We start from the raw sequence: 26,025 nt of genomic DNA on the forward strand, positions 1-26,025 counted from the left end.
ATTCACAGATGAATAAGTTCTAAAGCCTTCATAGCTTAGCTTTAACTAGGATGTCTTTTAGGGATTTTCCCTTGCGATATGAGATGATGGGGGACTCCTTAAAGATTTCTCTCAGTTGTGGTTGATTATCTATAAGGTGCCATTTCCCCATGAGTGTGTCTTTTAGGTTGGGCAACGCCAGGTGGTATTGCGTTACTGAATCTGTCCCTTTGTACACTTTCGTCTCCAAGAACGCAGTTTCTGTTTCTGAGATTTCAGCCGTGAATTTGATCGTTGGGTGAAAACTGTTTGCCTTTAGAAGGACATCTTCTATTTTGTCTCTACTTGTGTTCCACATAGATATGATGTCATCGATGAATCTTTTCCAAAAGATGGGTTTCGTGTTACTTTGTCTGAGTATTTCTATTTCTATTTCTATTTTGGCCATAAATATGTTAGCAAAAGCTACGGCCATTTTCATTCCCATGGCTGTTCCATGAGTTTAGAGGTAGTCTTTTCCACTGAATTGGAACGAGTTTTCTTGTAGAATCAGACTGTGCATTTCTCTTTTAAATACCTGCTAGGAATCGGAGGGTTCTCATGATAAGACTCTTCGCATGCTTCGCATGCTGTGGGAATACCCTCTTCCAGTAGTATGTTTGTGTAGAGACTGGTGATGTCTATTGACACAAGAATGGTGTTCATAGGCAGTTTAGTCTTCTTGATGAAGTTAAAGTCTGTTATATCTTTAAGATTCAAGGCTTGTCTTTGTGCTATCGGCTGAAGAAGGTGGTCAACAAAAGATGAGATCCTTTCTGTAGGGCTGTCACACCCTGATATAACAGGTCTACCGACAGGTGTTGGTTTGTGAATCTTTGTAAGTGTGTGAAACATTGGTATTCGCGGAGGGTCGAGCGTAAGGGAGAGCCATTTAGCCATCATTTCATCTATGTGGCCTTCTTGAAGTAGAGATTGAATCAACCGATGAACTTTTTTGGCCGTGGTGTCAACCATAGGTTTGTCTAAGGGTCGTTAGTTATGTATATCATCAAGTTGGACTTGACCCTCATTGAGTTTATCTGTTCTGTTCATTATGATGGTTGTGGTACCCTTATCGGCTTTCCATGCATTGTGAGGCAGTTTAACCGGAAGTAAAATTTGTAGCTATTCATGATTTTTTCAGCTTGGCTTCTGATTGGCTGATTCAAAAAACGTCTTGGTGACGGTTTGTGTAGTCACTGCAAGAATTTAATATTACGATCTTATTAATCTTGTTCCGTTGCTCTTGTTCTTGTTCTGATTGGCTGATTCAAAAAATGTCCTTAGCGACACTTTGTGTAGTCACTGCAAGAATTTAATATTGCGATCTTATTCATCTTGTTCCGTTGCTCTTGTTGTTGTTCTCATGCAGATATCAATGTAACAAATAAAAATTCTTAACATTTGTACTGTGGCTCGCATGGCTCGCCCCTTGGCTCGCAGGTTTACAAAACTCGTACAAGCCCCAGTTGCACAAAAGACTGCTGTGTTAAAGCATTGTCACACAAGAACACCAGACACTGCTATTTGTGCTTTTACGAAAGTTTGTGGACCTGTTTCTTGGCTCATCTACCAGGAGCATGCCATTTTCTTGCATTTTCTTGCATAACAGCTTTAAATAACTTTGTTTGGTTTGTCTTGTGGTCCTTCAGTGGCAGCATCACAACAAGAATCTTTGATTCTCTTAACCACTGATGTATCACAGGATTATAGTGCTGTTTAGATGGATTATTGCTCCTTCCTCATGCCATCTCGTCAAATTCATGAAAAAATATCCACAAACACGGAATGATGTTCTTCGCACAACACTGGTTGTTCGTCCTTCATAGTCGCAGATGACCATGACATCTAGTTGCAAAGATGACAGGAACGCACATTGGAAAATGGATTAAAATTTTACTTTATAATCTTGCCACCTGTCTGCCAATAAAGACTAGCTACAGCTAATTAAATACATCAAGAAAACATGTAATTCCAATAAAAAAATTGCGCAATGGTGTACTTGTTTGTTTTTTGTTGTTGTTTTGCATTTTTCTATTGAGATGGTGTTTTGAAACTGCTTGGAACACCTGTGTATCTGTCAGAGAATGTTGATTGAAATAAAACCATTCACTTGTGATGAATTCAACTCAAAAGTCAGTAATATTGTATATGAAAAATGATGGGAATATGAGATTAATACACCCATGCTACACGAATATGACGCTTGATCACTTTAAGGTGACTTACTACAGTTTTGATGAATTATAACAGTCCAACTTGTAACTCTTTTCAAAAATGTTCCAAGATGTTTTTCCTTTCTCTATTTACTGTTTACTCAAGTCTTTTACATTCTATGTGAAATGTGAACAATTAAACGTCAACAAATGGCCAAAATAAATGACCAAGTACCTAAGGAGAGACTGGGCACTAGTAGGTTAAATCACCTTTTTCTCAAAATCTACTGGTATGACCCAACTTCAGAATTTCAGGAATAAGAAAATTGGCTCTGATTTAACATTCATGCAAAGTAAAATAAAAATCTGCAAGACAGATTTTGCAAACTAAGAAAATGTGAAATCAAAAATAGCTCAAAATCTCACCAATGAAAATTAATTAAAAAGTGTAGAAAAATGAGTAAAATAAACTACTGTTGTAACTAATAAACTAACTAAGCTGCAAAAATCTGAATAAAGACTAAGAATAATAGAACCTTATAATAAAAACTTACTAACTAACTAACTAACTAACTAACTAACTAAAGACCTAAATAACTAAATAACTGCCTGACCAATAATAAATTATCTAGTAAAAAGCTTTCCTAAAAAGATGTGTTTTAAGATTGCGCTTGAATTGCATGAAATTGTCGCTTGAGCGGATATCCAGTGGCAGTGTGTTCCAGAGTTTAGCCAAGGCTACAGAAAATGATCTTGAGCCACATCTGGTGAGTTTGTAACCAACATCCACCAAACGATGGCCATTGATTGATCTTAAGTTGAGTCGGCACACATTTTGTTATAAGATCCCAGAGGTATGGTGGCGTAAAGCCGTTCAAGCATTTAAATGTCAGTAAAAGAATCTTAAAAACTATGTGCTCTTTAATAGGTAACCAGTGAAGTTGACAGAGTACTGGTGTTATATGATCATTTACACATATGCATAACAATCCTGGCTGCTGCATTTTGAACGTGCTGTAATTTCTTTAGTGATTCCTTTGATAGACCATACAATAGTGAGTTGAAATAATCTAATCTGGAGGATACAAACACATGTACCAGCATTTCAGCCATTTGGGAACTTAAATACTTCCTAATGTGACTGATATTCCAATAATGGTAGAATGCTGCCTTGCAAATAGCCATAATGTGATTCTCCATAGACAGGGATGTATGGTAAATTACATCAATATTTCTACAATGGGCAGCCAAAGTAGTTGAGACACTTTCAGGAAATGATGCTTTTTGATATTTAAGCAATAGTTCTATTTTATTTGCATCTAGCATTAATTCTCTGATACCCCCAGCCCCCCAATTCAATGTTGTGTAGGTGCTGTAGTCTTTGCAGTCTAAGAATTAGAAAAATCAACATTGGTTGGAGGGGAAGGGGGGAAAATGTGTCCAAGAGGCTCGAAAATCAAATTTTACTGCCAAGTGTCTCAACACTTTTGTCACCCATTGTCTGAAACAGTAAACTTGTTTTTGCTAAAATGTCCGGTGTAGTACTTAATTGAAATGTCTGTCATCCCTTTATTCCGGGATTTGGGTTCTTTTCATGGGAAAATTATGGCAAGCTTACTGATTAGTACAAAAATTTAAGGAAATTATCAACTTTTTTTGGAAGTGTAATCCTGCGTGACATATGTGCTTGAGATCACCAATTTAGGGTGTTGGTGATCTCCAACTTATTTCTCTCCAAAAAAGAAATGAAATAATAAAGTAATTGTTGAATTACAAAGTACTGGTAGTAGTCCCAAAGCAGGCTCTCTTGGAGTAATTCAAACGACCGCTGTACAAGAAAATCAACGGGTAACCACAGTCAACCACAGGTAACCACAAATTGACTATAATTAATATTAAGAGTATCCTTTTAACCATCAGTTGGTTACCTGTGGTTACTCGTAGCTACTCGTGGTTACCGGTAATATAATTTGCATTTATCTGCATTAAATAATCATTATTCCAAGCTGAACTGAAAAAGGAAGCAAAAACTTTGTACAATAGGATTTAAAATGAGACACTATGTTATAAAAGTAACTTTTTGGCTCAGAAGGCCCATTTTTACCGGTTTGGTGACAGTTTACCATGTGTAATGACATCATTCATTTTTACATCACACTTGCATGTTTGAAGCATTCTGTTAATGGCATTCTGTTCAGCAGACAAAATTACATAAGATCACTTGTTTTATCACACTTTTGAACTTCATGTCATGAGCTCTCAATGTTTTATCAATGATAAAGTGTTAAAAATGGAATAAATTAAGTAACTTATCTATATAAATGGTTTCCCAATGGGAAACCGTTGGAAACTTGCCCAGTAAAAGTTGAAAAGCACGTAAACCATCAGTTTATATCAAATTTTATGTGCTCAGTACAATGCCGTTATCAAAATGATATGCACACGTTACTGTGACGTGATTATGAAATCATCTGCAATGGTAAACCATTGTATTGAGGTCAGACATCGAGAGATTTTGTCAAAGAACAGTACAATTCCTGTTTTTACATCAAAATATGACAACTGAAAAACTTGTAGCCATTGTGTCATAGTGAGAATTCCGTTGAATGAAAGTGAGGTGGACACTCTATGAACGGTTTAAAATTGAAAAAGTGGTGATAAACACCACCTTGAGGGCTGAAAAAGGATCAATTTATTAACGGGATAGACCTCTTTGCATCAGAATTTTGGTAAGCAAAAAACACTTGTCACTTTCTCTTTAGTCACAAATCACTCTGAACCAGGCATTTTTAGTCGCTTTTGTAAAAATAAACTTGCAAGAGTTTGGATATATAACGGAAATCGTCACAATTTACATAAACAGACTCCAGTCAATGGGTAACAAAAGTAGTTGAGACACTTTTAGGAAATGATGCTTTTCGATATTTAAGCACTTGTTCTATTTTATTTGCTTCTAGTGTTAATTCTCTGATACCCCCGGGCCCCAATTCAATGTTGTGTAGGCACTGTAGTCTGTGCAGTCTAAAGAAAAAAATCAGCATCGTTTGGGGGGGAAGGGGGAAATGTGTCCAAGATGCTTGAAAATAAAATTTTACTGCCAAGTGCCTCAACACTTTTGTCGCCCATTGTAGCTTTCGTTGATGTGTTGATTTCCTCATCACGGACTGAGATGGTAGTTAGTGGAGGGAGTGGGCGATGATGACCATTTAAGACATTAGTAACTCAGTCTTGTCTCTGTTCATCTTTAACTTATTGGCTGTCATCCAAGCATCAATGTGGCATACACAAGCTTCCATCATGACTTTGGCCATCTCCGATAAGTCAGGAGACGATTCAAAGGTGAGACACATCTGAGTATCGTCAGCGTACAGATGGAACTTGACATGGTGATACCTCATGACATCACCCAGTGGAGACGTGTAAAGCAGGAATAGAAAAGATCCAAGGACACTACCCTGGGGTACGCCACAATGGAGCTCACGACAAGTAGACTCGTGACTATTTACTTCCACTGCTTGGTGCCGATTAGACAAATATGAGCGGAACCACTCTAGAGCAGTCCCTGTGATGATGAACAGTTCTGACAGATGGTCTAATAGGACAGGATGATCTACAGTATCAAATGCTGCTGAAAGTTCAAGTAGCAGCAGTATCATACAACAATTATTGTGAATGGCTCATAGAATGTCATCCTGAACCTTAATCAAGGCCGTTTTGGTGCTATGGTGCTTCTTGTAGTACACTGACTGGTAAAGTTCACTTAAGTTGTTGTCACCAATGTGCATGCATGTCTGAGCTGCTACAACCTTTTTGACATATTTCAAAATGAACAGAAGTTTTGAAACTGGGTGGAAGCTGCTGAATTCATCATATGGCAGACTAGCTTTCTTAAGGTATCAGTATAACCCATTTGACCATCCAGGCGCGGTCCGCTCTAGCGTTCGTGGCTTTAACAAAAACCCATATAAACCGTATATTTACTGGAAGTTTAATAACTACAGATTATGACCCGACCTGTTTAAAACGGTAGAAATTTACCGTGTTTCGAAAATGTGAATATATTTACAAAGCTTCACAAACCCATAAATCAAGATATATGCCCGCTCAATTTAAGTCGGAGAAAACGATTAACATGGTGTCCGTTTCTTCACACATTGACCTCAAAAACCGTGTCTCAGATTTTTGGCACATGCGTTTGTCATTATTTTACAAGAGGATAAAGTTAGAAAAGGGAAAAAATAGGACTGCCCGAGAAAAAAAGGCATAACTTTTTAATGAAAAGAGTAATCAGAATTCGCAGACACGGTTTTGTCGGCGATCGTTCTGACAACATTCTCTCCGAATTTCAGCCAATTTGGTCCAGGGGCTGCCGACCTGGAACTCGAAATGCACGTACAACTCGCCTATTTTTTACTTTCGAGAAGCAGAGAAAAAATAAAATTCGGCGGCATCCAAGTGTTATGAGATTATCACACCAAGGGAGACACCGCAGGGGAATCAACTTTCTGTATAACAAGAGGACTGTGACAGTTAACATGGAACAGGTACAAATTTCCGCGCGGTGCGCGGTAAATTATTCACCAGTGAATAAACCGCTTTTTCATGTGTGAAGTCAGAATTCCAAATTTAGTAAACGTGAAATTATCTTTTGATTTACTATATTAGCGTTCGAAATTTTACGTATCGGTTGACTAATCTTCAAAATTATGACCATGTCACTGTTAACATGCCGAAGGCCCGCAGAAGGTCCCCGAGAAAATGCAAGCGCACAAAGGGAAAAGCTGGAGAGGACGTCGTAAACGGGACTACATTGACTGATGTTGATGCAAAGGCAAAGATACTGGAAGAAATGACAATAGCTGGGTAAAAAAAAAAAAATGTTGCACTGCTGATTCTAATTTTGTACAATCAATCTGCCTTTCAATCTCGTCCACTTCTCTTCGTCAATCTCCTCTGCTTCGACAGTTTCTTGCAACAGTATTTTAGCGCGGCTTGCGCTCATTTTGGCCTGCTCACTGGCTTTGTGATCGCGATCGTTGTCGAGTTCATTCAGCAATTTTTCTTGATTGTAAAACGAACCCTTTGCCGCTTTCCGCTAATTTAGCGGCCCACTCTTTGTTGAAAGTGTTTTTCGTCTTCTTTGGCCTTCCTTTAGCCGATGAAAACGGGCAAGATCGCTCTGTCTTCTTCGAAGACATCCGGTACTGATTATGGCGCACGAATCGCGTGTCAACTCAGCATGATCTTGATGGCATGTGGCTTCTTGCCTCGATAATTAATTCATTTGACAGAACTTGTCAACTCTCAATTAAGTAATTAATATGCAAAACAATCTTTCTCGCGCAATAACCACCGGCAGATATAAGATTTTTTCGTGGAGTTTTTTTTATCTTAAAGATTACTTTAAGATTTATCCAACCACTTAAAAAAGTAAAATTATGCAAAATGGCAAATTTTCCCCTTACTGATACCTTAAGGAGTGGATGCAGTGATGCAGCTTTTAGACCAGACTGCACCACAGCTTCAGTTAGAGACACATTAACTATCTTAGTAATGATAGGTAACAGATTTGATAGGCACTCTCTGAAAAAGCATGATGAAAAGCATCGTTGCGTAATTGTTTTTGTTGATTTGCACTTCGTTTTCGAGAAATAAGGTATACAAAAAAACTTAGTTTTCCAAGCGGCATCTTTTGGAGCGAATCCTTCCAAGGTGGATTTTGACGCGGCGCAAACTTAAACGGTTACTTTTAGCAGCTTCGACAGGACGTTTTTTCTTAAATAGATGTTTTGATTTTTGAAAGAAGTAGAGAAATAGACCGGGAAAAAAAAATTGACAGACCTCGTATCAAACCGGTGTCAGGACAAGACAAACTCGCATCCAGCCAATTCAGCGCCTTATTCGCTTGCGCTAATGAAGCAGCAGTAGGAGAACTGCATAATTATATGAATGATAAAACTAGCGGCAAATACCACGCTTCGGTGACTTCATCATTTAGCAAAACAAAGGTTTCTTTTGTTTTTCGCTCAACAAAAGATCTCCAAAAGATACTCTTGGAAAAATGAGCTTTTTGCCTACGTTATTTCTCAAAAATGAAGCGCAAATCAACCAAAACAATTATTCAATGATGCTTTTCATATCAAAACAAGTCAGTCTGCCAAAAATTAGCTCAATCCTGCAAAAAATAAAAATCGGCCCAAAATGTCACATATGCCCTTTTTGCACGAAACCCTTCAATTATAACTTTTCTGCCAAACTTCACCTGCACTTAAAACGTTGCCATGAAATGCTTAAAATGTAGCTCGAAAAATTCAGACTATACTTTCACTTTTTATTGGTGAGCTTGCGTCATATTTTACCGAGTTTAAATTTTTTTTGTTTATTGTTTCCCCGCATGGGAAATATCAGTTCCTTAAAAAGGATACATACATTATACCTCAATCTATTTCCAATAACTGGTGTAGTTTTCATATTGATTGGTTGATTATTAAGAGTAAAAGGTAAAATGCTCATTATAAATGCTTAGTATAGTCCAGAAAAAACTGGATCAGGACATCTTAACTGTAAAGGAGAGTTGTGAATATACAACTTTTAAAATAACTGATGTACTGTGCACATTCTAATTGGTCAATAGAGTTGCAAAACCTATGTTCTATTGTACCAGTAAACCACCATTCCCGATAAGGCAGCTCTATGCGGGGAGCTAGAGTACTTGGATCACTAGCGATAGCAAATGTAAATATAAACAGTGGCGGCTGTTACTGACTGAGATATCAATAACAAGAATAATTATCTTTTCATTTAACATATGCATGGAAATTTGCAAGGATAAACAGGACCAGAGGTTGGTCAGCATATTAACTTTCATCTTTTTTCCAAGACAAAAATTTTACGCTGACTCCGGTTTTCACTTGAGTTTAAAATTAAGAAAGTTTTAAAACCCTTTTCTTCCTTGTTTTCCATGGTTTATCAAGGACAAAGTCAGCTGGCCTTGACTGATCAATTTAGGTTGTTAAAAAAGCAGCGAAAAGATTTCTTTTGAGTTAACATCAAGCTTTTCAGAAATTTTTATGAGTTTATATAAACACAATGTATGCATGCATAACACGATAAATGAAAATCTGGTTTCCATAAGTTTAGCTTTCAAGCAATAGTTTTCATAAAACACAGAGAAACACACACTTCATAGCCTTCAACATAGGTAAATAAATTCTGAATAGATTTTGGAAGCAGCATTTCTGTAACTAACCTTTATTCCATTCCCCAAACTTTGGAAAGTTGTTGTTGAATAACTTCGCCAAGCATGTGATGTTTGTACCACTTGCAAACTTTTTCTACAGTCTTTCAATTTCATGATAACCAATGCCATCTACACATCCCTGCATTTCTTCATCAAAATACGTTTACATTATTTGATATGCTTTCTGCCTTTCACCAAAAACTTTTTCCTCTCCTCTCTTAAAACTCTCTTAGCGCACCGACTCTGTGCTTTCTTTCTTTCAGTCACTGTGATTGGCTTGTCACATCATCTCATGTATTTGATGAGAATAAGCAACTTGATCATGACAGTACAATAAATTGCCCTCTCATTTACAGACTTTTTCCATAGTTATTTCATGAAAGCAATAGACCACTCTTTCTATGGGTTTACCAGGGCAATAAAAGACTATCACTTGGGATGTTGGGAAAACACTCTAAAAGCTTGTACATGTAAATCTTTTCTCAAGCTTTTCTTGTGTTCTCCCAACATCCCCCGTGATTTGTTGCACCGGTAAACCCTTTGAAAGAGTGGTCTATTGCTTAAATAAAATTAAAGCAACCCCACATTCTCGATTCCAAATACTCTAAAGATATTATTGAACATGCATGAGAAAAAGGAAAGATTGAGAAAACAAAGAGTGATATAAATGTTACTTGACTATATTGTGAAGATCCTTGGAACTTTAAAAAAATTAAGGTGGCACTGAATCCCTTATACATATTTTGTGCAAAATGTTGTTTCTTATCGTGCTTATCCCAATTCAATAATAAATCAAAAGGGTATGTGGAAAACAGATCGTCTGTAAACAGTGGCAATTTTGATGCCACGGTACTGAGGTGCTAATCCATACATTAGGTTAAATTAATGTTAAAGCCCACTGGCATTTTCTAAAAATAGTGCAAAACACAACGGTAAGAGAATACACAAGGAGTTGTGACACTGTTGAAAACATTCATTAAGTTGTCGTTGATCGTTGTCTGACCAAAGCAAGTAACAATTCACATTTTCTTTCCTATTTTTTTTTATTCCAACATTTTCAAATCCAGCCAATCAAGTGTTCAGTACAAAACAACGAAATCTCAACTTGTTCGTTGTGATGCTTGCACAACTACAGTGTCTGGTAATAAATTGGCAAGCTCAAGCCATTAGTAATTTTGCGTTAGAAAATATTTATATTTAGATTTAGATTTTACATTGACAAGCGTGATAAACTGATTAGATTGACCCTGTTCCACCGTGAACATATTGCCACACAAAATATCATTTTCAGGGTTGTTTTTTTCAAAAAATTGAATACTGCTCCAGTTGTCTGTGCTTGTTTCTATTTTTACACAGCTTTGGGTTGTCCACAACTTAATTCTGGGAAAAAAATCATGTTTACTGTCTCAGTAGCTGTACATTTTGGTGTTTGAGCTCCCTTTCTGGGTCATCAGTGTATTGAAATAACATCTTCATCGAAAATTCAAGCGAATTTTCTTCCACGTTGTACCATCGAAGCCTCAGCGTGTAAAATCACTTGAGCAAAAACAAAAGACAATGGCACCTTGCATGGGAACCTCCTGCTTGAATTTTTCTTTCAGCTCCGTCCAGTCACATCACATTTTCCAATTCCTACATTTCGAACCTGTGCACATGCAAAACTGCTCAGAGACCATTTGAGCAGCTTCTTTTAAGCAGCCGCGATAGTATTTAAAGCCTACACCACACACATGTTTACTGTACGAGTCATACTCTTACGCAGCTTTTCTTTCCATGTATTTTCTAAACCAACCATGACCCATAGTTTGAGCTTTACAATTTATTAAGCAACACCATAATCATGTAAATCACAACGAACAAGTTGAGATTTGTTTTGTACCGGGCATTTGTTTGGCTGGATTTGAAAATGTTGGAATCTATTGTTTCAGTTCTGCCATCTGATTGGTTTTCATTGTCTGGATGGCTCCAGTTTCAGTAAACACACTGTAAAGCTAAACTTAAGGGTGTTTTTAACAGGTTGCAGTGTTGCTATGGTAACCTATTATGTCATAAAGATTGCCATTGATGGTTTACCAATGGCTGGGCATTTATGTGATACCAATATTGTAGCATCACGTGATAAACATCACTAAAAGTATAGCTGTTGGGAGGTGCTGGAAACTGTTGCTAGCCTTCTTAAATTGAATTTATGTCATGCCTTCCCTCCCTGCTTGATTATTTTATCATGTGCTACTCCTTCTAAATTTGAATCTTGCACCAAATGAAACATAAAAATGGTTTAAGCCACATGAGTTTTTAAAAATAATTTGCACATCTGCTGCCTGATCATCATAGACCATTTGTTAATTTTGTCTCAGTGGTATCATTGTTGTGTTACAGTCTTTCAATGTGCCACAGTATCAAATAAAGTATTTCATAATAAGACAATGTGGCATTAAGTGATTTCTGTGGAGGAGAAAAGCATAATTAGGAACTTTCGGGCACTCACTAGAAGTGACTAATTCTGTAGACTCAAAAGCGCTGTGGGCACTTACATGTTTTGGGAACCTACAATCTTTTCATTGTTATTTTCCAGGACTACGTTGATGCATTTGAAAAACTGTTGCGACAAAATTTGAGAGAAGTTCAAACCCGGGAAGTGATCCATGTTCTTGTTGACTGCTGTGTTCAGGTGCATTAACTTGACTTTCCTTTATGATCCCTTTCTTGTTGACCTGTTTGTTTTTTTATTTATTTACTTCATTTTCATTGTTTAAATTTGTTTACTGAAGAGCAGTGACAGGCCAAAAACATTCCAAAATCATGGACATGGTAAAAATCAAGTTGCCCAGTCTGACGGAAGTTTCACTTTTGTATTAAACCAAGAACACCAGTTTTATGATTGACTGAGTGGGAGTGCTCGATGAGAAAATACTCCAATCCAATTTGGCTCGAGTTCATGATGCATTGTGTTTCTCTAGCAATAGCAATGTTATATTTCCTGGAAAGTTACAATTGCAGTTCTTTGTTCCTCATTCATTTAGGCAGCATTCTGTTGGTGGCTACAAGCTGCCCAAATTGTGAAATTAGTTAGGAAGTTTTGCTAGGCACTCACATGACTTGTATTAAAAAATAGCTACAATAGGACTAATCTGATGTTATGTCCACTTTGTCAGAAACTCATTGAAAGTAAGAGCTACAGACAGGGTCGTGTACAGTTATCTGGTAACAAGGTCAACAATAACAAAATTAATTGATTTTCAGTTATTGTTCTAGGATACACACCCACTATTGTGTTGTGAGACAGACACTCTCCTGTGCCACTCTTTCTTTTACTACAGTATTCATTTATAAGTGCTGCACGACTTGATTATCAGCTTAGTGACTAAACGTCTTGTTTCTCTTTGTGGAATAACTTAATTCAAATATTGCTATTTTTAGGAGAGAGCATATAATCCATACTATGCTTATCTTGGTCAGAAGTTCTGTGAATACAACCGTAGTTATCAGGTAAATTATTTTTCCTTTTTGTGATATGATACTTCGGTACGAACTTACTTGATATTCTGCTAAATCTTAAAAACTTTATTGAAATCTGAGGAACCTGCATTAAATTATATGCTATTGTTCCTTTCCTTTTATTTATTATTATTTATTATTATTATTCACTACTGATACATTGCAAGACTGGGTGGTTTGCCATCTCTTTTGAAAAAATGCCTCACCTATACATATATAGCTAACTTGTGGTTTTTGCCATGCCCAATCTGGAAGTGCTTTTCAAGATCTTTCAAGCGTACAGAGACAAAGCATTAAACCCGGGTAGAAAGGGTGCTGTTACGAATTCTAACCAAACCCTAACGTTGGAGGCTCCCTGATAAATTTGTACCATGTATAGATTCAAAAATGGCTTTAGGACTTCTGAAGTATATTTTAATCACTTTCAAAGGAAAGCGTTTGCTGAATCAAGTCATCATATGGGATAGTATCCTATCTGGCAATGCTGCTGCGGGATTATCCTCAAACATACAGAAACACAATTCCCCAAGCAATTAACTTCCAAGTTTCAAGTAAAAGTAATCAAAACTTCAAATTCTCAAAATAGCAATGACTGGAGATGAGGGTCCCTCCTCTCTTTTTGACGAAATAAGCTCTGAGAACTGAAAATTTGTAATTAAGTTCTTTCTTCATTTCAGACATTCATTATTCAAGTAAAGTATTCAGTTATCAAAACAAGACTTGTTCCAAAACCTTTTTTTCAGCTGATTTAGAACATGGTATAAGTAACATTCTAGAAAAAAGAAGGTTAAATGTGCTTTTGATGAAGTCCTATTCATGCTTTTGAATTAAATCACCCATTCTATTCACTGCTGCAGCTTATAAAATCATCACTTTTATTATATAGGCACCAGTGTTTTACTGGAAAATACACTGCTCAAAAAATTCATACAAGAACATGACTGGGACTGGGGGTGTATTTTCCCCATGTATATCCTGACTAGTGAAGATAATGACCTCACTGATATCATGTTTGGCCCTTAAACTGTGCTCAAATTTGTTGGTGTATGATTGAAACTTCTTCGGATCATCCTTGAAAGTCTTCGGAAACATTCAGTAATCTTCAGACAGTTCTTCTGGCATTTTCAGAAAATGTTCAGAAACGTTGGTGTGGCCTTTGGACAATAATTTTTGGAGAATCTTCGGAAATCTTCTGAAAGTGGTCAGAAATCTTCAGGAAATCGTAAAAAAACGTCGTTATCAGTATATTTATATAATTAACTAAATAATACATGGTTACTTGTAGCTTTGGAATATCTCTCCTCATGTTCATTGTTGTATCTCTTTTATTCACTTGTGAGATATCAAGTTGAACACTGGAAGAGATGTTCCATATCCACAAGAAACCACCTATTATCCTCTGTACACTCCTAATCTTTGGGTCTGTAAAAGCTAAATACGTCTTTTAGAAGTACACAGTACTGATGGGCTATTTTATCATGTTTGCACCACAGAGAAATTTACAAGCGGTACTAGTACTGCGATTGTTGTGAAATCAATGACCAACCATCTGAACTTAACTGTGCTAGTGAACAAAAGAATTCATATAAACCATCCAGGTTACCTTTTTTTCAGGTTACTTTTCAATATTCATTCTGGGACAAGTTTAAAGTTGTTGGCAACTTGGCGCCTCACAGTGTTGTTAACCTGTCACTTCTCATAGCTCACCTGATTGCTACCAGAGCATTATCTTTAGCCATTCTCAAGGTAATGAAAATAACAATAGAAGGCTCTAAATAGACTCACCTGGGCCGACTAATGCTCCAAGGTTCCACATTTTTCCCTTGAAGGGGATTTCAAAGTCATACAACTCACTGGCTCAATATAAAAATATTAAATGTTATTATTATTATTATTATTATTATTATTATTACTAAAAAAAAGAAAAACTCATTATTATTATAATAACAAGAACTTTATCAAAATCTCCTCAAATTTTATTATTTAGCTCTTATTAACTGAGCTGGAGGTCTGTATGGGAGAATCTTGACCGAGGTCGTGAGTACAGACCGAACGCAGTGAGGTCTGTACACACGACCGAGGTCAAGATTCTCCCATAAAGACTGACTTAGCTCAGTTAATAAGATGTTTATTATATGGCAAAGAAGAAAACTTTAATTCGTTTAATGTAACTGGTTTGCTGACATTTTGCTTGCGAACGGCAATGAGCTTAACTTAAACATGCCGAAATTTGCTCGTCATCTTTACTTTTTTTTCTTGTCATCAGGCTTTTTGGCACTTCCATAAATGATTGAGAAGAAAATAAAAGAAAATGGTGAACATTTTTGTATTTTAGTTTGCTACTTTTTCAACGCAAAATGAAACCGGTCTAGATGCCAGTCTAGATGGGAAAATCTAGACTGCGCTCAAAATCGATTTCAGCCAATCACATTCGTGAATTCGGTAGTTCCCAGTCCTTGTGAGACACAGCCATATAACAGTTAAAAATATTAAAATTAGAACTTTATTATTATTATTATTATTATTATTATGTGCAAAGAGTTGTAAATATGATTTCTGAGGAGATTTTAATTTTAAGGAGATTTTAAGTTCTTGTTATTTTTGTTATTATTACATTGTATTATTATTATTATTAAAAAATATTATTATTATTATTATAATAACAAGAACTTTATCAAAAGCACCTCAGATTTTATTATTAAAAATAATGAAATCAGAACTTTATTATTTGTAAATAGGTTTTTTGAGATTTTAATAAAGTTCTTGTTATTATTATTAAATATTATTACTGTTATTATGTGTAAAGATTTGTAAATAGGTTTTCTGAGGAGATTTTAATAAAGTTAATTATTATTATTACTATTATTATTATTATTATCAAAAAAGAAAAAATTATCATCATCATCATCATTATGGCTCATCAGTCACTTGATGTAGGTGATGATGTTTTAGGGGAGGGGCAGGATGAAAAGCTTAGAACAATGAAATTTCCTTACGTTAACAGCCCTGATTAAGGTCATCGAAATTCCATTTCAGAGACACCTAACCAAATTCAAATCCCTAATCTACATTTTCTAGTGGTAAATTTTTACGTAAATTATAACGAAAATTTTCAAGAAGGAAATATACATTTGATCGGAAAACAAAATACGCCTGGACAGGACAAAAGGGCTGAGATACAAAATATATACAAAATAAATCAATTATATTTGGTGATTTCTCTCCGCTTTAAAACAGATGATGCCTTCTAACAAAGGGATCGCAAAAAGGTGTTCTTCCCATGTAAGAGGACATAATTTGGCCGTTTTAAAAGTCAGGAACTTCATTGTAGAAAACGCTAACACCAGCGATACCGATGTCACAAATTCAGCCTACGTTTCCAAACTTTAAATCGATCTCCAGTTAATTTTTGAAGCTTGGTTTAGACAGTCGTTAATTCAAGACGACCAATCTTGATTAAAATCAAATCTCCTGGTGAAAATCTTTCCGAAGATCACTCTCTTAATAAGTAACCGTGTTTTAACAGTTTAATTTGCTTTTTGCTTCTTTGAAGTTGCTTTTTAGTACCGTTCTCTTTTTCAACTCGTGAATTGCGTAAGCAAGTTACGGGTTGTAGTGGTGGGTCAGATTATGCAAATTAGGGTTAACTTTCCATCGCAATTCCGCTGTTTTGTGGGCGCATATATCGTTTCACATCTCTAGACGTGTTACTTAACTGCAAGTGTCGCGCTAAAAATGGAACTCTTAGTTCAAATAATTCAAATTTAAATAGGTGTCAAAACTTCTGGTTAATTTGTTGATCAGGGAAAGTGTTAAGAGTCCCTGTCCATAAATATGGAAAATAACTCGGCAAGGGTCGAAAATTCGATTTCCCTCATATTTTTATGGTAGATAGGCTAGGTCATGACAAAAACTACTGGATAGTTTTTTGGCAAAATAGCCTTTTATCTCAAAGAAATATGCAAACTACCAAATTCCGTTGAAATCGTCATTTGACGCACCGTTTTATTAAACAAGTTTGAGAGCCTCGCATGCAAAACCACGTCATTCTTTCGTCTTTAAAACACTGCAATGTTTAAATGTGTACTTGGTTGATTTTAGGGAATGTTGCGGTTTTTGTTGGGTGCAAAATAATTAAATTTGGAAGACATATATTTCATTCACTTAAAAGTACTTCGTAAAAATAATTGATTTTCACCATGTGCGAAACCTTCAAATGGATTAAGCTTCTGGTGGTTGAATCGCAGAAGGATGGTCTACAGATTCCTGTAAAAATTTCTTTGGGCAAATGATTGTGAGCGACGCGAGAGCTTTTCAAAGTACGTCAAAAATGCAGATATTTGACCATTCGTCGTCAAATTTCAATTTACGGGTTAGACATATATTTTAGCACGCGTCGCATGTCTTGAGCTATATTAAGTTGAAATACACACAGAGCTGATAATTTCGAAATGTTCTAACCTTATTTGCTGTAAAAGGCAGGTCCAAAAGCCGATTTGACGAGACAAGGCAGCATTCCCTAAAATCAACCCAGTACACATTTAAACATTGTACAAAAATATTTGAGTGTTTTAAAGACGGAAGAATGATGTGGTTTTGCATACGAGGCTCTCAAACTTGTTTAATAAAATGGTGTGTCAAATGACGATTTTAACGGAATTTGGTAATTTGCATATTTCTTTGAGATAAAAGGATATTTTGCCAAAAAACTATCCAGTAGTTTTTTTCATGCCCTAGCCTATCTACCATAAGAATATGAGTGAAATCGAATTTTCGACCCTTGCCGCGAAATTAAGAATTTGTCTGATTTTTACAGGCAGGCACTCTCAAGAGGCTGTCCGCGTAAGAACGGATAAGGCAAATTTCGGACCCATTGTACAAATATCACATTTATTTGGATTAATTCGATTTCTTTTGTATATATTCTAAGATTTTTTAAGTCATATTCTTTTTATATTTTATATTTCTAAATTTGTTGTTATTTTTTTTCTAAGTAATTTTTTTGAGGACCCTTCTGTAAACCACTCTAATGTGATGTTGGTATCATCATTAGAGATTACTACTACTTTCATTTTTTGGGAGACGGTTTTCAAGGTGATCTCATACCGGCCTAAACAGGCTAATTTGAATTGGGAGACTCTGAAATTTCGCTAGAAATGTCGGGCGCTGCCAATACACAGTTTTTTATTCCAACAAGCTGAATAAATTGCATGCAAAAGTTTCACCTTTCTTCGGTCTTTTAAAGGCTTAGCAATTATATTCTGTTAACGTTTGACGGAGTTATGATTTTTTAAAATACCTCCTGCCGAACTCCGGAATGTGCGAAGCATAACATACCAAAAGTTAAAAGCTCTTTTCTCACATGTGGGACCTGATCTAGGATCGAGTCTATGATTACTCCAAAGTACTAACATCAATGTAAAAATGTATGGAATAAAATTTGTGGGCACTCTCCACTGCGCGCCATACAGAGCTCCACGAATTTGCCAATTATTCGCCATTTTGATGGTAAACAAAGATAACGACGGTCGCACCTGTAACCAATTTTCATGCACCGCAAACGCTTGGAAACAAAATAATCACCGCTACAGGTCAAATAAGAGATTTTAAATAAGATTATCCTCAGTTTAGCCGTTGTTTCGAGAAAATTCTAAAAAAAATCTAGTATAAACGATGATTACCTTCCCACCATCGATATGCAAATTGTTGTTTGAGTCTATGTTGCGATGGGACAATATACGTTCTAGGGCAAATACTTTTTCCTTACCTGAGGGGGAAAATCTCCACTCAGCCTCTCAGTGAAGCTTTCCTTTAAGTTTGCGAGCTTCTTTCATTTGCCACGATGCAGTAACGCAATGGGTTTTTTTTTCCAAAGCTTTACTTGTTCGTTTCACTTAAGTGAATTAAGACGAGCCAGATTGGCTCTTTTGGCCAAAACCTTCTCTTCTCGAGAATTACCATATTGCCAAAAAATTTATTCCGCTGGACTCACGCTTTAGTTCAAAAAGTTTTGCATGGGTTTATTTTCGCTGGGGGTACTATCAGAGAGAATTTTGTTTCAAAATTCAAAATGCCAGCGTAGACGTAACGTGCACATAGGAATATCGCATATAATGGTAATTCTCCAAAATAATTTGGAAGACGGGAAATGTCTTAGATTTGAGCAACACGTGCACGCATTTTACATTATTTTTGAATTTTCGCAGGCAAATTCCAATCCCCAGGGCCAAAAATGGTGCTCAAATGCCTCAAGTTAGGGTCATATTGGGCGATCAAATGGCTTTTCGTATGCTCAAAAAAAATCACTTATAGAACAGAAATCTACGTGATTTGGAAATACTATTTTCATTTTTTTTTTTGACACTTTAAATGAAGCATAGGGCGTTTGCGGGCCCTTCCACCCCAATATCAATGTCACTGACGGACATGATTTTCCCATAAAATCCCTCTTGGTCAACGTAACAAAAGGCGGAAATTTTGCTCAATTTGACCCCACCCCACCCCACCCTTCCCATAGAGCGCCAAATTCCCTATTAATTTAATTTTAAACAACGTGTGAACTCTCATTTCCACGATGCTTCCGCTGACTCAAAATAGGTTTAAACCACTTGTTAATACCTCTCCCCATCCCTATTGCTGAAAAGATACAACGACTGTTAGGACAATCAGCACTTAATGACTGGCGTCAAGGGAAACAGTGAGTCTTGTTCCCCGAGACCCCCAATGTTCCCCGAGGCAAAGTCTCGGGGAATATTGAAGTCGAGGGGAGGGGGGAATTTGACAATGTTGCTCAAAATTTATAGGGTGATGAATTTGGCGCTCTATGGGAAGGGTGGGGTGGGGCAGGGTGAGGTGAAATTGAGCAAAATTTCCGCGTTATGTTGCAATGATCAAGAGGAATTTTAAGGGAAAATAATTTCCGTCAGTGACATTGCTCCTGGGATGGAAGGGCCTGCAAACGCCTTATGCTTCATTTGAAGTGTCAAAAAAATATCGTTTCCAAATCACGTAGATTTCTGTTCTCTGAATGATTTTTTAAGCACGTGAGGGGCCATGTGATCGCCTAATATGACCCTAACTTGCGGCATTTGAGCACCATTTTTGGTCCGGGGGATAGGAATTTGCCCCCGAAAATTCAAAATATAAAATGCGTGCACGTGTTCCTCAGATATAAAACTTTTCCTGTCTTTCACATCGTTTTTGCTCATGGATAACGTAGTCTTCCATGAGCGTAGAAGGCAGTCCAATGGCCCTTACTCACTCACTCACTCACTCACTCACTCACTCACTCACTCACTCACTCGATTCTGATTAATTTATTAATTAAAGTTGGATTAAACATTTTTTCCTGCTACCTCACCTGCTGAGTATTGTTTTTGTCCCAAAGACGTCTGCGCATATGTTTGGCAGGTTTTATGGGGGTATTGGAAAGGCGTTAATTTATTTATTACGCATAACACGAGAATTTTATTCCATAGAGCTCATTTGAAGAAATCTCTACGCTTTATTTTCACTTGTGAAAAAAGCCTGTACAGCTCTTTCACGTGTTGAATTATAACCAATCAACGATAGCGTAAAGGCCTTTCCGAGCCAATCACAATCGTGCATCGTTTACATTCAAATAGATTGAGAATTACTTTTATATGCGGTATTCCTGTGTGTACTCGCGAGGCGGGTACTCCCAGAATAATTGGGTGGGGGTGTGCGGCCCGCTTCCTGAAACCCTTACCCTTTTTATGACCAAAATCTGCGATTTTCCCCACCCTATATTTGACCTGGAAAGTACCTTCATCTAAAAAGCATACACAGTTCAAGATTAGAGTTCAAAAACTATACCCTTATAAGGGAGTACCACCCCGGCCCCGCCCCTGGGAGGGTGTACGTTACAGTTTTTTACACGCTGGCATTTTGAATTTTGAAACAAATTCTTTCTGATAGTACCCCCAGCGAAAATAAACCCATGCAAAATCTTTTGAACTAAAGTGTGAGTCCAGCGGCATTTTGGTAATACGGTAATTCTCGAGAAGAGAAGGTTTTGGACAAAAGAGCCAATCTGGCTCGTCTTAATTCAATTAAGTGAAACGAAAAAGTTTTGAAAATAAACATTGCGTTACCGCATTGTGGGAAATGAAAAGAAGTTCGCAAACTTAAAGGAAAGCTTCACTGAGAGGCTGAGTGGAGATTTTTTCCCCCTCAGGTAAGGAACAATTATTGAGTTATTTTTTTGTTTAAAAAATACCTCTTAGTCGGCACGTCGGGTATGTTATGGACGGGTCAATGGGTGGGTGGGTGGGTGAGTGAGTGAGTGAGTGAGTGAGTGAGTGAGTGAGTGAGTGAGTGAGTGAGTGAGTGAGTGAGTGAGTGAGTGAGTGAGTGAGAGAGTGAGTGAGTGAGTGAGAGATGTATGTATGTCACACCAATCTAATTGGATCTACTATGAACAGCCAATCAAATTTCTTGTTGTAAAGGTAAATGGTATGTGAGAAACAAAAGGTATGTATAAACACAAGGACTTTGGTAATTGAAAAATAAAGAGTGACGTGTATGTTGCCGGTTTGTGATTTTTAGTCCGGTTTGGAGCGGAGTGTGACAGTTACATACGTACACTGGGTTGTTTTAGAGTGCATAATTTTCAGTGTAATGGTGGCTAGTTATGAACGAGATGAGTCTTGAGTTTTGAAGCAGTTCATGAGTTAGTAGTGAGCAAATGGCACGAGATATTTTTATTTTTAATTACAAAGGGTAACTTGATACTTTTGTTTTTCACAAGAAGTTAATTCAATTAGAGGTCACGAGTCGTCGGTTCTAGTTCTTAGGACATGTTTTAGAGGAGACGAGACTATTTAGATTTGAAGCAGTTCTAACGTTTACAATAGTAAGTAACGATTGTTTTGTTCTTATTGCATGCAAACATAACGAGATATTTTTATTTTTTAGTTACAATGGGTAATTTGACACTCTTGTTTTTCACAAGATAGTAAATTCAGTCAGAGCTGACGAATCGTCACCACTTGTTCCCACGAGATGTTTGCTATCTTTAGTTACAAATGGTGACGTAAGACTTTTGTTTTTTTATATGGGAGTAAATTCAATTAGAGCTGACAAGTTATCGGCTGTTGTTCCCAGGATATTAAACAAAAAAGAAGCTTTCATTTCCAGAGTGTTTTTACGTCTCTGCAGTAGCAGTTTAATAGTTTTATTTGATGACATTCATTTTAGTCCGATATTTTTTAAAGGTAAAAAGTATGAAAACTGTTCAAATGTTCTTTGAAGACTGCGTGGCGTCAAGTTAAAGTGCATTTAATGAAATCAGACTTTCAACGTGTCAGAGGGATTTTTTTCTTTCTTTCTATTTTTGAGTTATTTTTTTCTAAAAAAAAAACCTCTTAGTCGGCACGTCGAGTATGTTATGGACGGGTCAATGGATGAGTGAATGAGTGAGAGATGTATGTATGTCACACCAATCAGATTGGATCTTCTGTAAACAGCCAATCAAATTTCTTGTTGTAAAGGTAAATGGTATGTGAGAAGATTTGATCCCGATAGAGTTCAGAACGGCCATATTTATTCTTCTATAAAAGAGGAGGAAGTATTCATATATTGGGTTTACTTCGACATTTTCTGTGGGTTAGGCTGAGGATTTTAGTTAAATGAACGAGATGAGCCTTGAGGTTTGAAACAGTTCGTGAGTTAGTAGTATGCCAATGAAACGAGATATTTTTAGTTACAATGGTAACTTGATACTTTTGTTTTTCACAGGGAGTAAATTTAATTAGAGGTCACGAATCGTCGCGTCTAGTTCTTAGGACATGTTTTAGAGAGGACGAGACTTTAGATTTGAAGCAGTTCTAACGTTTACAATAGTAAGTGCGGGTAACGATTGTTTTGTTCTTGCATGCAAATATAACGAGATATTTTTGTTTTTTAGTTACAAAGTGTTATTTGACACTCTTGTTTTTCACAAGGGAGTAAATTCAATTAGAGCGGACGAATCGTCACCACTCTTTCCCACGAGATGTTTGCTATCTTTAGTAACAAATGGTAACTTAACACTTTTGTTTTTTATAAGGGAGTAAATTCAATTAGAGCTGACAAGTTATCGGCTATTTCCAGGATATTAAACAAAAAAGAAGCTTTCATTTCTGCACGGTTTTTACGTCTCTGCAGTAGCAGTTTAATAGTTTTATTTGATGACATTCATTTCAGTCCGATATTTTTAAAGGTAAAAAGCATGAAAGTGTCAGAGGTTTTTTTCTCTTTCTTTCTATTTTCGTTGAAGTTGTGTTGTGTAAAAAGGTAAACTTACGACTCGTATAAAATGCGAAAAAGTCTCTCAATTAACTTGAGTATTTCTGAGCAAAAATTCCTCTTGGGGGTTGGAAGGGTTATGTGATCGGTGAGTGAGGGAGTTATGCATGTGCGCGTGTCACACCAATCACAGTGCGGGTTGTATCAAAGAACGAATCAAATTGCCTGTTAGGAAAAATAAGATGGTATCTAAATTAATCTGGAGACATGTCAGATTACTGTAGTTTGTTCAGTCAAACATTTTATGGCTAACTATTAAGCTATCTTGCCATGACCGATGTAACACCGCAACCAAAAAAGACTTGTCAAATTAGCCAAATCATTACTGTACCATGAATGCTCCTATCTCCGACACACACACAAAAAATAACTCTTGCACGCCTTGCGTGCCTATGTTTTGCCCTAGAACGTATATTGTCCCATCGCAACACAGACTCATCTGGCTACAGTAATTTGCATATCGATGGTAGGGAGGTAATCATCGTTTGGAATGTAGGAAGGTAATCATCGGTCATGAATTTTCAATTGTATTTTTTCTTTGTATTTTTCTATCTGAATTTGTAATTGTAGTTGTTTCGTAGATTTTAAGGACCACAATGAGAATTACTGGTTTTAGCAGTAATTGTGTTATCCAATAAAGTCATTATTTATTTATTTATTTATTTATTTATTTATTTAATTTATTTATTAATTTATTTATTTATTATCGTTTATACTATTTAAAAAGCCGAATGAAGGTAGATTTTTCTCGAAACAACGGCTAAACCGAGGAAAATCTTATTTAAAATCTACAGTTTGACCTGCAGCGGTGGTTATTTTATTTCCAAGCGTTTGCGGTGCATGAAAATTGGTTACAGGTGCGATCGTCGTTATCTTTATTATCTTTGACAGAATATAATTATTAAACCTTTAAAAGATGGACTTCTGCAAAACATTCAGCTTGTTGGAATAAAAAACTGTGTATTGGCAGCATCCGACATTTCTATCTAAATTTCATCGTCTTCCTGTTTTGAGGTCACCTTAAAAACCGTCTCGCAAAACATGAAAAAAAATCGAATCAATCCAAATAAATGTGATATTCGTACAATGGATATAGTGGTTGACTTTCACTGAAGAAATGAGGCCAATCGTTAAAGAACCGAAATTTGTCTTATCCGTACTTACGCGGACAGCCTTTTAATAGGCCATATTCGTATTCTCGGTATTGGACTGGAACTAGTTTGCAACTGAGGCTAATGCGGGGAGTCTTTTCAAATGCAAATGACATTTTTCTCTTTTTATTGATATTTCCCCAAATGAGCCTCCATTGCAAGCTAGTTCCAGTCCAATACCGAGAATAAGAATATGGCCTATTGCCAGGTTAGTCTTCTACGCAGACGTTCTTTGGGCTCTTCATGCAATCTTCTTCCCCACAAGAAAGATTGCGTGGCGAGTCCAAAGAACGTCTGCCTTCTGCGTCACCAGTTCTGTGGTTATAGTTACGTTACAGAAGTGCTAGGACCGTCGTCTTTTAACTCTGCAGGCACTTACAGCAATACTCAGTAGAGCAATTTTTCTTTGATAGGTGGTGAACTTTGTGGAGCTTGACAAGCCATCTGTTAAATTTTTTACTCACCTTTTTGGTCAGCTTTTGTCAGGCTATTCAACGGAGATAACAAGGTAAGGTAACGATTCCTTGTGAATTTAGATATTTATGGAACGAGGAGGGGAAATGCTATCTCAGCATCAGTCTGTTAACATGCAACGGGAGTCCCGCGCGCTCCCACGTTTGGTGGCTAAATTGCCAAAAAATAATAATAAATTTAGAGAAAAGCACAGTTTCTTTAGATTATGACGCCTGCCTGGCAAGGTAGTAATTTTGTGCCACATGTACAGCAACAGTCACTTGAAGGATAGCAATTTGTAACCTTTTTGTCAGTCACTGTGCTGAGAAGCTGATCATATTTTCTCATCAAGTCTTGTTTACTTTCTTCACAGAAATATTTTTGAAAGAATTTCTGCAGTAAAGGAGCTTTCATTCTTTCGCCAAAGCCTTCGAATTTTCATCAAACACTTTGTTGCAAAATCGACATGGACTGATATTAACGAAAGACTTAATCTTGTAGATGGTATTCTTGGAGCTTCAGACACCACCAAACTTTAGATACATTTGCGGAATGGACGAAAATTTACTGACTTTACATCCTACTAGGAAGTAATATAATTTTTATGTTAAGATGACGTCATCTGTGATATTGGAGCATCTCGTCATGCGTTGTGTCCACTAAGAGGCCTTTTTTAATTTAGTTGTCAGTTGTGATAAAATTTGTCAGGCTGGCTCGTCTCCCTAACTGCTACTATTGCAATGTAGTATGGGAAAACTCGTAGCCGAAACTATTAGTCACCAGCAAGTAAGGAAGCCGAAATTCATGAACTTCGACAGTTCGTTCGGTTGCACTGACTTGAAGTTAACTAAAACTAATTAGTAGAATTCCACTCGTATACTGATACAAGTGCTGCAATCTGATTGCCTGAACTACTCCTACACTATCAGACATTAGTAGCCACTCAGCTGTGTTCTATTAAAAATCCGCGAATCAGATTGGTTCTCTCATCGTTTTCTTTGTAACATTATTTAAAACTAGATCATTGGATGATGCAATTCAAGAGTTTTTATTGGCTAATCCATCATGGTATATTAACCATTGTACCATGCTCTGCAAATATAGTTAGCGTACGCGCAATTTTGGGGGTCGTTTTTATTTTTATTTTAGTTTTCTATATTTTGGGGGAGTTTTTAATAAAACAATTACTCCACTCGCGCTT

At 36.7% G+C, this 26,025-nt stretch overlaps 1 protein-coding gene across 7 annotated transcripts in view; it reads left to right on the plus strand.

Moving 5' to 3' along the window:
* LOC110050843 (nucleolar MIF4G domain-containing protein 1-like) overlaps positions 1-25,801 on the plus strand; it is a 151,623-nt gene extending 125,822 nt beyond the window's left edge. For 2 of the 7 annotated variants that reach the window (XM_020756815.2, XM_020756819.2), the window contains exons 16-21: positions 11,990-12,085; positions 12,570-12,626; positions 12,835-12,903; positions 14,527-14,658; positions 24,785-24,879; positions 25,198-25,801. In XM_020756815.2, coding sequence (XP_020612474.2) covers positions 11,990-12,085; positions 12,570-12,626; positions 12,835-12,903; positions 14,527-14,658; positions 24,785-24,879; positions 25,198-25,363 — 615 coding nt within the window. In that variant the 3' untranslated portion in view covers positions 25,364-25,801. Of the gene's footprint in view, positions 1-11,989; positions 12,086-12,569; positions 12,627-12,834; positions 12,904-14,526; positions 14,659-22,671; positions 22,776-23,626; positions 23,721-24,014; positions 24,078-24,784; positions 24,880-25,197 lie in introns of those variants that run through there. The other 5 variants (XR_016206061.1, XR_016206060.1, XR_016206062.1 and 2 more) reach the window with 5 other exon arrangements.
* The last annotated feature ends 224 nt before the right edge of the window (positions 25,802-26,025 follow it).

Source organism: Orbicella faveolata, unplaced genomic scaffold (genome assembly GCF_042242905.1).
Source record: "Orbicella faveolata isolate gen_17 unplaced genomic scaffold, um_ofav_v1 contig_13, whole genome shotgun sequence".
Classification (NCBI taxonomy): Eukaryota; Metazoa; Cnidaria; class Anthozoa; order Scleractinia; family Merulinidae; genus Orbicella; species Orbicella faveolata.